General features: G+C 40.3%; 1 protein-coding gene across 2 annotated transcripts; it reads right to left on the bottom strand.

Annotated features, from left to right (window-relative positions):
• Nucleotides 1–378: 378 nt before the first annotated feature.
• irf1a (interferon regulatory factor 1a) lies at nt 379–13,707 on the bottom strand. Of its 2 annotated transcripts, XM_079842330.1 has the most exons (8): nt 13,333–13,707; nt 11,523–11,622; nt 8,449–8,628; nt 7,351–7,434; nt 7,189–7,275; nt 7,061–7,113; nt 768–861; nt 379–642 (listed from the first exon to the last, which is right to left on the bottom strand). In XM_079842330.1, exons 1-8 carry the CDS (start codon nt 13,417–13,419, stop codon nt 566–568), a joined length of 762 nt encoding a protein of 253 aa, XP_079698456.1. In that variant the 5' UTR covers nt 13,420–13,707; the 3' UTR covers nt 379–565. The 2 variants fall into 2 exon arrangements, with proteins under 2 accessions (XP_079698456.1, XP_079698455.1); XM_079842329.1 differs by having other exon boundaries at nt 382–642; nt 7,189–7,434.
• Between the last annotated feature and the right edge of the window lie 2,554 nt (nt 13,708–16,261).

The following is a 16,261-nucleotide window of genomic DNA, read 5'->3' as shown; positions in this document are numbered from 1 at the left end:
TCTGAAGCTTCATGATGCCGTGTTTTGAAATCGTCATCACTATATAAGTCGTTATTTAGGGTTTTTTTGCGCACAGAAACTATTCTCGTCTTCATAAAGTTATTGTAGAGCCGCTGTAGTGAGATGGACTTTGTAACTTTAGTCTTTAGTGTCTTTTAAGGGTCTTGAGAGTGTAAAGTTGAGCCAATGGAGGCCTTTCAGAGCATCAGATTTACACTAAAATATCTTCATTTGTGTCTGAAGATGAACGGAGGTCTGACGGGTGTCCAACTACATGAGGCTCAGTCATTAATGACACAATTTACAGTTTTGGCTGAACTAACCCTTTACCGTTTCTACATCACGTGTGTCCTGCTGAATGAAGGCCACACTAATGTTATTAATCCACAGCATGAACTTTATTTAAAGACTTGGAAAATAAAATGGCTAATGTCTTCTCTGAGAACCTTGTTTCGTGTTATCAGTGACTCGGCTGTAAGTCTTTCCCTCGTGTCCATTAATGAGTGTGCGTTTCCTTCAGTTGAACAGAGCGGGTGGTGAGGTGTGATGATCTGGTTGGGTTGCTCTAGTATTGGCCCGATGAGGTGTTGTGAATGTTACAGTCTGTCTGGAAGGAGTAACCGGAAAACTCCATCGTCTCACCTGAAATCAGAGGCACATCTCGTACATTAGCTTGCGTCTCATTGGGAGGATCAAATGGTTTGTTTGTTTGTTAGATCATTGAGTTCTCCAGGACACAAGTTTATGATGTGAAGGAGTTTTCTTACACAGGGATCCCATCCACATTGAGTTCGGTCTCCAGCCTCTGTCGCTCTCGTATGACGGACTCCAGTGATCCAAGTTCTTCAGGTGATCCACAATCTGCAGAAGAAGTGCGCATGAATCACAACTGTGTTCATTTTTAGAAAGAAACTGCAACTTGATCCTACAGAATTAGTCAATTACAGGCCGATCTCAAATCTACCCTTCCTGTCAGAAACACTAGAAAAGGCAGTGTCTTCACAACTATGCTCCTGTTTAGAAATAAATGGTATCTGTGAGGATTTCCAGTCAGGATTTAGAGCGTATCATAGCACTGAGACTGCTCTCATCAGAGTTACACATGATTTACTCTTATCATCTGATCGTGGCTGTATCTCTCTATTAGTGTTACTCGATCTTAGCGCTGCATTTGATACTATCGACCACAACATTCTTTTGAATAGACTCGAAAATTATCTAACCGTTATCAGTTTGTAGCAGTAAATGAAGAGATGTCACAGCGAGCACAAGTTCAGTATGGAGTACCACAAGGCTCAGTGCTAGGGCCGCTACTCTTCACCCTGTACATGCTACCACTGGGAGATATCATTAGGAAGCATGGCGTTAGTTTTCATTGTTATGCTGACGATACTCAGCTCTATATTTCTTCATGCCCTGATGAAACTTACCAATTCATAAGTTTAACGGAATGCAGAGCTGATATAAAACATTGGATGACTAGTAATTTCCTGCAACTCAATTCAGAATTTAGTTTTTTTTTTTTATTATTGGACAAACAACCTCACACAAGTAGTAACCTAGAAAACTGTCTAACACTTGATGGCTGCTCTGTCCAGTCCTCTGGTCAGTGAGGAACCTGGGTGTGCTCTTTGATACCAATCTTTCTCACACACACACACACACACACACTCGTGGTCAGTGAGGAACCTGGGTGTGCTCTTTGATACCAATCTTTCTCACACACACACACACACACACACTCGTGGTCAGTGAGGAACCTGGGTGTGCTCTTTGATACCAATCTCTCACACACACACACACACACTCGTGGTCTGTGAGGAACCTGGGTGTGCTCTTTGATACCAATCTCTCATTTGAAAGCCACGTTTCTAGCATCTGTAAAACTGCATTCTACCATCTTAAAAATATATCTACATTACGGCATATGCTTTTAGTTCATGTTTTCATGAGCTCTAGATCAGGGGTTTTCAAACTTTATGATGCCAAGGACCCCCAAATATGATGAACCTTTTATGGGGGACCCCCTTCCTAAAATATATTTTTAATGTATGGTAAAAACCTTTAAAATGTTAAACAGATAAATAGTAAGTGTGACATTATAAATACAACATATTGTTTCCTAAATGAAATTTGCTATACGTAATGTTGGAAGTTTAAACCTGAAGAAGAACATTTTCAATGAAAAATTATTTGTATAAGCAACTTTCACAATAATTTTATGTAAGCATCTTACGTACTGCGTTAAGAAAACTGCCTTACAACCCCAGTGAGCGAGACAAAGGGGACGATGTGAGAGAAACTCACTAGAAAGATACAATTCTGGAAAGTATGTATATGGCAAGAAAGGTGAGAAATATTAAGAACTGAAACAGTTGGATGTTTGGTAGACTTTATCCATTTTTGCTTTGTCTTTTTTTTTTTTTTTCTGGGGACCCCTTAGAAACTTCTGGAGGAGCCCAGACCCCAGTTTGAAAACCCCTGCTGTAGATTATTGTAATGTTGATGAGCTGTAGATTATTGTAATGTTGATGAGCTGTAGATTATTGTAATGTTGATGAGCTGTAGATTATTGTAATGTTGATGAGCTGTAGATTATTGTAATGTTGATGAGCTCTAGATTATTGTAATGTTGATGAGCTGTAGATTATTGTAATGTTGATGAGCTGTAGATTATTGTAATGTTGATGAGCTGTAGATTATTGTAATGTTGATGAGCTGTAGATTATTGTAATGAGCTGTAGATTATTGTAATGTTGATGAGCTGTAGATTATTGTAATGTTGATGAGCTGTAGATTATTGTAATGTTGATGAGCTGTAGATTATTGTAATGTTGATGAGCTGTAGATTATTGTAATGTTGATGAGCTCTAGATTATTGTAATGTTGATGAGCTGTAGATTATTGTAATGTTGATGAGCTGTAGATTATTGTAATGTTGATGAGCTGTAGATTATTGTAATGTTGATGAGCTGTAGATTATTGTAATGTTGATGAGCTGTAGATTATTGTAATGAGCTGTAGATTATTGTAATGTTGATGAGCTGTAGATTATTGTAATGTTGATGAGCTGTAGATTATTGTAATGTTGATGAGCTGTAGATTATTGTAATGAGCTGTAGATTATTGTAATGTTGATGAGCTGTAGATTATTGTAATGCTCTACTGGGTGGTTGCCCTGCTCGCTTAATAAACAAACTCCAGCTGGTCCAAAACACAGCAGCTCCAGTTCTTACTAGAACCAGGAAGTATGACCATATTAGCCGCTTCTGTCAGCGGTTCCGCTGTATAAATGACGTGACTTAATAATATAGAGAATTATACGCAATTAAACAAGCCGGTCATTTTTGACCCGGAACACCTCATCAGATGAAGGCTTGACCGCATTGGCTGAAGCTGAAGAGCATAAACGCTCATGTGGTGGTGGACGGACAGAGGCAGGAAAACCTTGATCTGAGAGGGATTCCAGAAAGCAGGTTAAGCAGCGTAACCGGGGTAAGTTTACTCAAGAGTCCAGCGATAACCTCCACTTTCAGTTCCAAAATCTGAGGTAAGTGTCAGGGTTAGTAGCTACCGCAACTCTGAACCATAGACCGTAAAAAATCTGGACGACGCGACTTCATTGACCAGAGTTGAAGTTTTCGTAGAGAGCAGGAAGTAGAGGCGTGATTATCAAAACCCCGCCCACACTCTCACAGATGCAGAACTATTCATTATGTTGGTGTGAAATAAACCGTTATGGAAATGTAGAAATGAAAGCTAAAGCTCCAATCTCCTCCCGAAAATCCTGATAAAAGTCAGTTAGTGCCTCAGTGACTTCACTCAGAGAAGCCGTCAATCTCAGCTGTCAATCATGAGGCCACACCCCCCGATTTTATAGCATCAAATAACTTAAAATTTGCGTAATTCACGCCGCGTGAAACGCATTTATCGCGCCACTGGACCTCCAGACAAGCGTCAACACGCCTTTACATCGACTTAACATTGAAATCACTCGCGCAGACGCTCTATTCACGTCTGGTGTGAACGCAGCATTAGGGCCAGAGATCCATTGAGCAGTGTTGGGGAAACGCATTACAAGTGGCTTGAGTTATGTAATAATATTACTTTTTCCTAGTAACTAGGAACGCATTACTTTTCACATTTACAACAAAATATCTGAGTTTCTTTTTCACATTAGTTTGACTGACAGCTCTCCTGTCCTCATGTTGAGAGTTAGAGCAGAGGGGTGTGTGTGTGTGTGTGTGTGTGTGTGTGTGTGTGTGTGTGTGTGTGTGTGTGTGTGTGTGTGTGTGTGTGTGTGTGTGTGTGTGTGTGTGTGTGTGAACATGATGGTTATTGTAGTTCTAGACTAAATGTGAGCATTTATTTATCTCACTTGCATAATAAAGATTCTGTCCTCCTCAAAATGAATTAAATCAGAGTACTATGCAAACCTCCAATAATTAAATGTTAAATAAAACAACTATTTTTATGCATAATCTACCTTTATATTTAATTGACCAATGTCTTGCTGCTGACCTTTGATGATGAAAATTACTAGATTTTTTGTTTTTATTGGTAAAACTTTTTTCTCCTGCATCTATTCCTCCATTATCCAGAGCTGCGCCCTCTAGTGTTCATGAGGGAATCTGCATCTTTACCTCAGCCTGGGGCGCATTATTTACATTTTGGTATGAAGAGGTCTTTACCATTACACAAAAATATCACTTTTTTGTTATAAAAACAAAACAAAAACAAGCCCAGCCCAGGTGAGAAAAAGTAACGTAACGCATTACTTTTCTTAAAAATTAACTAAGTTACTCAATTAGTTACTTTTTAAGGGAGTAACACAATATTGTAACGCATTACTTTTCAAAGTAACTTTCCCCAACACTGACCACTGTGATCTCCTGAGGGTCTGTTCAACCAATCATACTGTTATGAGGATTATTTTATTTGATTGCTCCAGTTTCCAATGAACATAGCCTTTGAAATGTCGTCATAGTTGTGTAAACGTCTATAGTGGTGCACAGAAAGAAGCCGTCCTCAATTATGAGTTTATATCTCACAATTGACTTTTTTCTCAATTATGAGTTTATATCTCGCAATTCTGACTTTTTTCTCAATTATGAGTTTATATCTCGCAATTCTGACTTTTTTCTCAATTATGAGTTTATATCTCGCAATTCTGACTTTTTTCTCAATTACGAGTTTATATCTCGCAATTCTGACTTTTTTCGAAATTACGAATTTGTATCTCGCAATTCTGACTTTTTTTCGAAATTACGAATTTATATCTCGCAATTCTGACTTTTTGCATAATTACGAGTTTATATCTCGCAAATGACTTTTTTCGAAATTACAAATTTTAATCTCGCAATTCTGACTTTTTGCTTAATTACAAGTTTATTTCTCACAATTCTGACTTTTTGCCCAATTACGAGTTTATATCTCGCAATTCAGGCTTTTTGCTCAATTACGAGTTTATATCTCGCAATTCTGATTTTTTGCTCAATTACGAGTTTGTATCTCGCAATTATGACTTTTTGTGCAATTACGAGTTTGTATCTCGCAATTCTGACTTTTTTCTAAATTACGAGTTTATATCTCGCAATTCTGACTTTTGCTCAATTACGAGTTTGTATCTCGCAATTCTGACTTTTTGTGCAATTACGAGTTTGTATCTCGCAATTCTGACTTTTTACTAAATTATGAGTTTATATCTCGCAATTCTGACTTTTTGCTCAATTACGAGTTTGTATCTCGCAATACTGACTTTTTTCTAAATTATGAGTTTATATCGCAATTCTGACTTTTTGCTCAATTACGAGTTTATATCTTGCAATTCTGACTTTTTGCTCAATTACGAGTTTGTATCTCGCAATTCTGACTTTTTGTGCAATTACGAGTTTGTATCTCGCAATTCTGACTTTTTGTGCAATTACGAGTTTATATCTCGCAATTCTGACTTTTTGCTCAATTACGAGTTTATATCTCGCAATTCTGACTTTTTGCTCAATTACGAGTTTATATCTCGCAATTCTGACTTTTTGCTCAATTACGAGTTTATATCTCGCAATTCTGACTTTTTGCGCAATTACGAGTTTATATCTCGCAATTCTGACTTTTTGCTCAATTACGAGTTTGTATCTCGCAATTCTGACTTTTTGCGCAATTACGAGTTTGTATCTCGCAATTCTGACTTTTTGCGCAATTACGAGTTTGTATCTCGCAATTCTGACTTTTTGTGCAATTACGAGTTTGTATCTCGCAATTCTGACTTTTTGTGCAATTACGAGTTTATATCTCGCAATTCTGACTTTTTGCTCAATTACGAGTTTGTATCTCGCAATTCTGACTTTTTTCTAAATTATGAGTTTATATCTCGCAATTCTGACTTTTTGCTCAATTACGAGTTTATATCTCGCAATTCTGACTTTTTGCTCAATTACGAGTTTATATCTCGCAATTCTGACTTTTTGCGCAATTACGAGTTTATATCTCGCAATTCTGACTTTTTGCGCAATTACGAGTTTATATCTCGCAATTCTGACTTTTTGCTCAATTACGAGTTTGTATCTCGCAATTCTGACTTTTTGTGCAATTACGAGTTTGTATCTCGCAATTCTGACTTTTTGTGCAATTACGAGTTTATATCTCGCAATTCTGACTTTTTGCTCAATTACGAGTTTGTATCTCGCAATTCTGACTTTTTTCTAAATTATGAGTTTATATCTCGCAATTCTGACTTTTTGCTCAATTACGAGTTTATATCTCGCAATTCTGACTTTTTGCTCAATTACGAGTTTATATCTCGCAATTCTGACTTTTTGCGCAATTACGAGTTTATATCTCGCAATTCTGACTTTTTGCGCAATTACGAGTTTATATCTCGCAATTCTGACTTTTTGCTCAATTACGAGTTTGTATCTCGCAATTCTGACTTTTTGTGCAATTACGAGTTTATATCTTGAACATAATGAACATAGCCTTTGAAATGTGGTCATAGTTGTGTAAACGTCTATAGTGGTGCACAGAAAGAAGCCGTCCTCAGGTGTGAGAGAGAGACAGGTCTCACCTTCAGCACTGCTTCGGTCTGCTCGTGCTCGTCTGTTCTGTTCATCTGCAGCCCTGCGGAGGGAAAGGGGGACCGTAAACCTCTGAGCTGAACCCTCATCCCCCCTCTAGCCCAGGACTGAGGCCTACCCTGAGAACAGAAGAGGGCGGGTCTATCCTCTGGCTCCTCCTCCGGCCTCAGCGCTCCAGATCCTCCATCCAGCTTCCAGAAGGCGTCTGTGGCCACACGGGGAACATCAGGCACAGCATTGCGGACGGAAGTGTGTGTTCCAGGCTGTGATTGGTTCATACCTGTGAATCTCTCCAGCGGCGTGTTCCTCTGTGTCTGCGGTGGAGGTGAGGCGGCTTTACTGGCGCTGTCCAAACATCGTAATGCTGGAGAGAAATGTCTTATTTATACTGACCGAGATCGCACAATTCAGGAAAACAGTATTGTTGGCTATATTTGACAAAATTGCTTTTGTAAGTCGCTTTATGAAAGCTTGTTTCCACCACGGAATAAAAAATTAAATATGCAATTACGTGTTTATATCTCGTAATTATGACTTTTTCCGCAATTATGAGTTATATCTCACAATTCTGACTTTTTTCTCAATTACGAATTTATTTCACGCAATTCTGACTTTTTTCTCAATTACGAATTTATATCTCGCAATTCTGACTTTTTGCGCAATTATGAATTAATATCTCGCAATTCTGACTTTTTGCGCAATTATGAGTTTATATCTAACAATTCTGACTTTTTAGAAATTATGAATTTATATCTCGCAATTCTGACTTTTTGCGCAATTATGAATTATATCTCACAATTCTGACTTTTCTCAATTATGAATTTATATCTCGCAATTCAGACTTTTTTCAAAATGACGAATTTATATCTCGCAATTCTGACTTTTTGCGCAATTACGAAATTAAATCTTGCAATTCTGACTTTTTGCGCAATTATGAGTTTATATCTAACAATTCTGACTTTTTAGAAATTATGAATTTATATCTCGCAATTCTGACTTTTTGCGCAATTATGAATTATATCTCACAATTCTGACTTTTCTCAATTATGAATTTATATCTCGCAAAGGACTTTTTTCGAAATTACGAAATTAAATCTTGCAATTCTGACTTTTTGCATAATTACAAGTTTATTTCTCACAATTCTGACTTTTTGCGCAATTACAAGTTTATTTCTCACAATTCTGACTTTTTGCCCAATTATTGCAATTCTGACTTTTTTCTCAATTATGAGTTTATATCTCACATTTCTGACTTTTTGCGCAAATACGAGTTTATATCTCGCAATTCTGACTTTCTGCGCAATTACGAGTTTACTAGTCACATGTTTGTGAAAACTAGAAATATGAAATAATGTTCCATGTTCATATGTGCACAAACCTTTGCGTCTCTTCATAGTTTTGCTGTGTGGAAGGAGAATATAAACTCTGAAAGCGTTGTGGCCTTTCTTGATGCTTTTGTCCTGAAGCTCTTTGACGTCCGTCAGGGAATTGAGTGCGCAGCGGAAGTTTGCTTTCCATGTCTTGGGGTCGGGTTTGTCTATGCCAGGCTTGTATCTCCCTAAGACCCATGAAAGAAGAGCGGTTTGCATGATTGGCATCAGGCCGTCCGGATCTACAGAACCAGTCTCAGGATTATTGTTTAACTTCTCTGAGAATATTCCGAGAACAGAGGCAGTATTTCCAGTGTTTGGTCAGAATGCGTGCAGTATTGCAGACGTTCACATTAATGAGCTGATCTTGAAGCTGTTTCTCGTCAGACTTCTCATGTTTGATCAGCTCAGAGATACAGTGACCACATGTATTCAGACATAAAGCGTATTTAGAAAGTTATTATATATCAAAACAAGTCACATTTATTTTAAATACAGCACTTTTCTTGGTCAAACATTTCACAACATAAAGTGTGTTCGCTTTCCCAAATATCAAGCAATAGATATACTAATAAAAGAAGACAGAGAGTCACTTTGATAACATGTTTATGGTTATGATTCTCTTCACATCGAGTCGATTAAAAGTGACTCGTCAAGTGAAGATCATTCATTCTGGGAAAGCTCTTGGGCCACGTGGTTTGTATTTAATGGAAAGCCACTTTAAGTTCCACTTTCTTGACAATTTGCAAGTACTCTCTTAAAATAAAGGTTCCAAAGGAGAGTTTCTGCAGTGATGCAACAGAAGAAGCTTTCAATGGTCAGTTCCTGTTTTTAGTGTGAAGAACATTATCCAAAGAATCTTTGGTTACACTTTATTCTGATATTATACGAACTGTAAGTAAAGGTGCACCTACATGTATTAATAGAGTATTAGTAAAGTATTAGTAGACGTTTAACAGTATCGTTTCAAAGTTTGCGTTCTCAAGCCACCAAACACTGTTGCCATGCAAATGAACGGCATTAAGTTTTCTATTTTAGTTCAAATGGTGTCGTGTAAGTGTCTCCAAAGTAAATAACTAATGATTTTTTACAACAGAAATTAATCAATCAAAACTTTTTTCTAGAGCTGATGTACACAATCTCTGATCCATTCATTTCCTGTTATCACTGTAAAGCTGCTTTGAAACAATCTATATTGTAAAAAGTTCTGTATAAATGTTTGGGCTGTTTTAGTCCAGAGATTGGGCTGTTTTAGCCCAGAGATTGGGCTGTTTTAGCCCAGAGATTGGGCTGTTTTAGCCCAGTGATTGGGTTGTTTTAGCCCAGTGATTGGGTTGTTTTTAGCCCAGAGATTGGGCTGTTTTAGCCCAGAGATTGGGCTGTTTTAGCCCACAGATTGGGTTGTTTTTAGCCCAGAGATTGGGCTGTTTTAGCCCAGAGATTGGGCTGTTTTAGCCCACAGATTGGGTTGTTTTAGCCCAGAGATTGGGTTGTTTTTAGCCCAGAGATTGGGCTGTTTTAGCCCAGAGATTGGGCTGTTTTAGCCCAGCGATTGGGCTGTTTTAGCCCAGTGATTGGGCTGTTTTAGCCCAGTGATTGGGCTGTTTTAGCCCAGTGATTGGGCTGTTTTAGCCCAGAGATTGGGCTGTTTTAGCCCAGTGATTGGGTTGTTTTAGCCCAGTGATTGGGTTGTTTTTAGCCCAGAGATTGGGCTGTTTTAGCCCAGTGATTGGGCTGTTTTAGCCCAGAGATTGGGCTGTTTTAGCCCACAGATTGGGTTGTTTTTAGCCCAGAGATTGGGCTGTTTTAGCCCAGAGATTGGGCTGTTTTAGCCCACAGATTGGGTTGTTTTAGCCCAGAGATTGGGTTGTTTTTAGCCCAGAGATTGGGCTGTTTTAGCCCAGAGATTGGGCTGTTTTAGCCCAGCGATTGGGCTGTTTTAGCCCAGTGATTGGGCTGTTTTAGCCCAGTGATTGGGCTGTTTTAGCCCAGAGATTGGGTTGTTTTAGCCCAGTGATTGGGCTGTTTTAGCCCAGTGATTGGGTTGTTTTAGCCCAGAGATTGGGTTGTTTTTAGCCCAGAGATTGGGTTGTTTTTAGCCCAGAGATTGGGTTGTTTTTAGCCCAGCGATTGGGCTGTTTTAGCCCAGTGATTGGGTTGTTTTAGCCCAGAGATTGGGTTGTTTTTAGCCCAGAGATTGGGCTGTTTTAGCCCAGTGATTGGGCTGTTTTAGCCCAGAGATTGGGTTGTTTTAGCCCAGAGATTGGGTTGTTTTTAGCCCAGAGATTGGGCTGTTTTAGCCCAGAGATTGGGCTGTTTTAGCCCAGTGATTGGGCTGTTTTAGCCCAGAGATTGGGTTGTTTTTAGCCCAGCGATTGGGTTGTTTTTAGCCCAGAGATTGGGTTGTTTTTAGCCCAGAGATTGGGTTGTTTTTAGCCCAGTGATTGGGCTGTTTTAGCCCAGAGATTGGGCTGTTTTAGCCCAGAGATTGGGTTGTTTTAGCCCAGAGATTGGGCTGTTTTAGCCCAGAGATTGGGTTGTTGTAGCCCAGAGATTGGGCTGTTTTAGCCCAGAGATTGGGTTGTTTTTAGTCCAGCGATTGGGTTGTTTTTAGCCCAGCGATTGGGTTGGTTTAGCCCAGAGATTGGGTTGGTTTAACCCAGCGGTTGGGTTAAATGTTTGTCCAATGTGCTGGGCAGTTTTATTTCACTCAACTGCTGTTTAAAAATGACTGTATGGCTGACTGAAAATGAACCCAAAATAGATTGGAAATTAAAAATCAGACACAGAATTACTAGAGGCAACAATAATAATCAAAAGGTGAACATGTATTAATAAGCAATGTATTATTGTTTAATTATTATTCATTAATACTGTTAATTTATTAAACATGAATAAATGCTCATTTCCAACATACTTTGGGTTCAATTGAGCGAGCAATACAGTGATTTTAACAGTAGTTATTAGCAGGATCCGCAAACATTCAACCCAACCGCTGGGTGAAAACAACCCATTCGCAGGCTGTTTTGGAGTGCAGGCTGGACACCTGATGTGAGGTGTGTGTGGATGAAGCTGTGCTCACCTGTGTGTATGGCCCAGTTCCGGAACAGCGTGGCGTCCTTCTCGATGTTCCAGCCGTGCCGCGCCGCATGTTTCCAGGGAATCTGGAAAACTCTGGCCGACTTCAGCCATGCAGAAACACAGAAGCACAGAAGCTCAGATATCTCACATCCTCTTCATCTTCTGATAGATTCTGGTCAAATATCAGCAGAGCCGGCCCAAGGCATAAGCGAATAAAAGCGTCTGCTTAGGGCCCCCAGGAGCACATGACATGACCATCCGCCAATGTTATTTTATGATGATTGAAATCGCGAAATGGCCTTAAACAATTACTACATAAACTGCAAAATTGTAAGTATTCTAATATATGCACGGGTTCAAATATTAGCCAGGGTTCAAAGTCCAAGTGCGAGAAAATCTGCGCGTGTACTCGTCAGTTGCTCGGTAACCTTTTTATGATTGGATGGATGTGAGGATGCTGTGGTTTAGTGTGAATATGTTGTCTGACGTGCTCATGTTTTGGACGGAGCAGCTTCACTAGCACAGCTTCAGTTTCTCAGCAGATGTGTTTCTGCTACTGCGATATCGTCCCCTTGGAATGAGAAGCTGTGTAGCCTACATTTTGGAAGTTTTTATTTAGAAAATAAAAAGGTTCTTTCTACACAGTCGAATGGAATGCAAAAAATCTTCCACCAAAATAAAAGCTCTGTTTAATGTTGGAGAGAAATCAACATTTCTTGTTTTTAAAAGAAGTGTCTTCTGCTCAGCAAGGCTGCATTTATCTGATTAAAAATACAGTAGAAACAGTAATATTGGGAAATAATATTATAATGTAAAACAGCTGTTCTCTATGTGAATATACAGTAAAGTGTGATTTATTCCTGTGATCAAAGCTGAATTTATCATCATTCCTCCAGTCTTCAGAAATCATTCTCATATGAGGATCTGATGATCAACACACATTTATGATTATCAGTGTTGAAAACAGTGTTTTTAAGGATTTTTTGAAAGCTTTCTATTTCAGATAAATGCTGTTCTTTTGAACCTTCGATTCATCAAAGAATCCTGGGGGAAAGTGAGCAGATTCAGCATAAGAAACTACTTTAAAAAGCACATATCCCAGTGTGAACTGTAGTACTGTAAGACTTACTGTAAGGCTTTGAGTATTAACACTGAGCTCTCCTGTGGGTTTGCTACTGTTACAATAAAACAACGAATAAGGGAAAAACATGCCAGGCAGACATGATGAAAGCAACACAGCTAAATATTAATATTGATACTGGGTGTGCGAATGATCAAGAATTGGCTTTAGTCAGTCGTATTGGTGGCACTGAGGGCCCCAAATAAACTTCTGCTTAGGGCCCTTAAGGGCTTGAACATCAGAATCCTAAACCCGTTCGGTAACACTTTATTTTGATAGTCCACTTTAGACATTCTACTAAGGATATCTGTCATTAGAGTATTTGTGGACTGTCTGATTAATATTTACTAAAACTTTATTTTGTTGGTCCCCCAACAGTCATTCTACTGACTATAAGTAACTTGACAACTACAATTCAACTTATTCTACTAACCCGAACACCATAATCTACCAGTCTACTAATACTCAGTTGACATGAAGTTACTTATAGTTAGTAGAATGTTTAAAGTGGACTATCAACATAAAGAGTAACCATCCGTTCCACAGTCTGAGATTAATCTAGTCCCAGACTAAAATGCATGATTGAACTGAAAGCATGTCAGTGTCATTTGTCTCACCAGTGATGTTTGTTTCTAAAAGCTTCTGAAATGCCCAAATTGAGCCGAGTTGAGTTTAAAGCAGCCGATCTCACCTCGTCCAGCCACACGACTCCAGGATATCTGCCCGACTCGATCTGCTCCTCCAGCCACGGCCTCAGGCGCAGGCGTCCCTGGTGCATCTCTGTCTCCGCTAGTGTCTCCGCTAGTGCTGGGCTAGCGTCTCCTCAGGGCTAGCGTCTCCTCAGGGCTAGCGTCTCCTCAGGGCTAGTGTCTCCGCTAGTGCTGGGCTAGCGTCTCCTCAGGGCTAGCGTCTCCTCAGGGCTAGCGTCTCCTCAGGGCTAGTGTCTCCGCTAGTGCTGGGCTAGCGTCTCCTCCACCGTGCCGCAGGTGTTTACTCACGAGCAGCTCAAACACAGAAGGAAACCTCACACCTCACATCAAAAGTGAAATCTCAGCTCCTCGTACCTGCTCAAACAGGTTTGGAGGGTTTCCTTCCAACCGCAGGAGGATTTCTGTGGTATTCTGTCGATATGACGCTTCAGATGTCAGTTACTCCACAGAAACCAGAATACACACCAGTGTTGGGGAAGATACACTCGGGGGGAAAAAGCAAAGTAATCTGCCAATGGGCTAAGCAAAATAATCTTGTTTTCTGTTTGAATTAAGATTATTTTTCTTACCCCATTGGCAGATTATTTAGCTTATTTTAAGTAAAAACTCACTTAATTTGGAGTTATTTTCCCCAAAACACGACCAAATCTTTTGCTTGTCTAGTAAATGCTTCTTCATGTAAGATTTTTTTTAGACATTTGGACTGAAAACAAGACAAAAATACTAAATAAGAAAAGCATTTTTTGCAGTGTACACACAAAAAAAGTTTCTATGTGGCACCAAAAATGGTTCTTGGCTCGTAATCATAGGGGAACCTTTTTAAGTGCTATATAGCATCAAAAGTGGTTCCCCTATGATTACGACAAAGAACCAGTTTTGGTGCCATCCACATGAAAAAACTAAAGTATCTTTACTATAGTATGGTTCAAAAGCACTATAGTATTTACTAGAGTAATTGAACTATAATATACTGTAGTATTTTGTGGTTATTACGGCTCAGCAGAAACCCTGCAGCATCTGTGCAGCTCAATCCTCTGAGATTTGTTATTGTGGCATATTTTGAAGAGTTAGATCTTATCAGTCTCAGTAATGTTGGCGAGTCATTCTTTGCTTCGCCTTATTTCCTGTGAACTTCATACATCTCAGGTATTTTCCGATGAAACGAGCATTGATCTCGCTCTTTTCACATGCAAAGTGTTTTGTTATAATCAAACTAATCCAGTAAACAAACAACAGCTTTTCCTCAACCAGTCAGAAGGCTGTGGGGAAACCATTGGGAATCTGGACCAGCTGTGATTGGCCGTAATGCAGGTCAGTGGTGAAATCAGTCCACACACACACACACACACACACACACACACACACACACACACACTTGAATTAGCTACACCTGTTCACCTGCTGGTTAACCCAACTATCTGATCAGCCAATCACAGGCCAGCAGGTCGATGCATGTAGGCATGTAAACAAAGAGTTCTGCTGAAGCTCTGAGCATCAGAATGAGGAAGAAGATGATTTACGTGTGGTGGCATGGCTGAGTATTTCACAAACTGCTGATCTACTGGGATTTGCACACACAACCATCTCTAGGGTTCACAGAGAACGGTCTGAAGGACATATCCAGTGAGTGAAAGAGGTCAGAGGTCAGAGAATGGCCAGGCTCAGCTGATAGAAAGGCCAGAGTAGGCGTGTTTTCATCACCCTTCAAATTGTGCACATTGAAATTACGGGCAATGGAAATTTCTCAAAAGCTCCCATAGGTTGTTACCCTGGTTTTTCAGGCATTTCAAAGGAAACTGGGATTTTTCAGGTCAGCTGGTGCACGTAAAAGTCTGTCATTCTTCACAGATGAGGCCGTATGCCGGACAGAAGACGAGACAGAGCTCTTTATTAAACTCATAAAACACAATAGAATTACCGGAATACTGGATTATAAACAACAAAGAAATGCCACAGATGATCATTAAGACCTTGAAGCAGATATGAGGGAGACACACACACACACACACACACACACACCTCATAAGTATAAGGTACTTTCCTTGCCATTAATGCTTGGATAACACACACGTCTCCTTGTTTTTCAGGGGTTAGTTCCAGTGAAAGGAACTTTTAATGCAAGACATTTTGGACAATTTCATGCTCCCAACTTTGTGGGACCAGTTTGTGGACGGCCCCTTCCTGTCCCAGCATGACTGACCAGTGCTCAAAGCGTCTCCATAAAGACATGGATGAGGAGTTTGGTGGAGGAACTGGACTGACCTCAACCCGATAGAACAGCTTTGGGATGAATTAGAGCAGTCATTTCGCCAATAGTTTTTTATCAACATTTAGAAACTATCGTTCTAATCGGCCATAGGGTCATGGAGGACCAGTGGAGAACCGGCCATAGGGTCATGAAGGACCAGTGGAGAACCGGCCACAGGGTCATGAAGGACCAGTAGAGAACCGGCCACAGGGTCATGAAGGACCAGTGGAGAACCGGCCACAGGGTCATGGAGGACCAGTGGAGAACCGGCCACAGGGTCATGGAGGACTAGTGGAGAACCGACCACAGGGTCATGGAGAACCAGTGGAGAACCGGCCACAGGGTCATGGAGAACCAGTGGAGAACCGGCCACAGGGTCATGGAGGACCAGTGGAGAACCGGCCACAGGGTCATGGAGAACCAGTGGAGAACCGGCCACAGGGTCATGAAGGACCAGTGGAGAACCGGCCACAGGGTCATGAAGGACCAGTGGAGAACCGGCCACAGGGTCATGAAGGACCAGTGGAGAACCGGCCACAGGGTCATGAAGAACCAGTGGAGAACCGGCCACAGGGTCATGAAGGACCAGTGGAGAACCGGCCACAGGGTCATGAAGGACCAGTGGAGAACCGGCCACAGGGTCATGAAGGACCAGTGGAGAA

This window comes from Gobio gobio (genome assembly GCF_949357685.1).
Source record: "Gobio gobio genome assembly, chromosome: 18".
NCBI lineage: Eukaryota > Metazoa > Chordata > Actinopteri > Cypriniformes > Gobionidae > Gobio > Gobio gobio.
The sequence above is the reverse complement of the archived record's forward strand: the minus strand, read 5'-3'. Positions and strand labels throughout refer to the sequence as shown.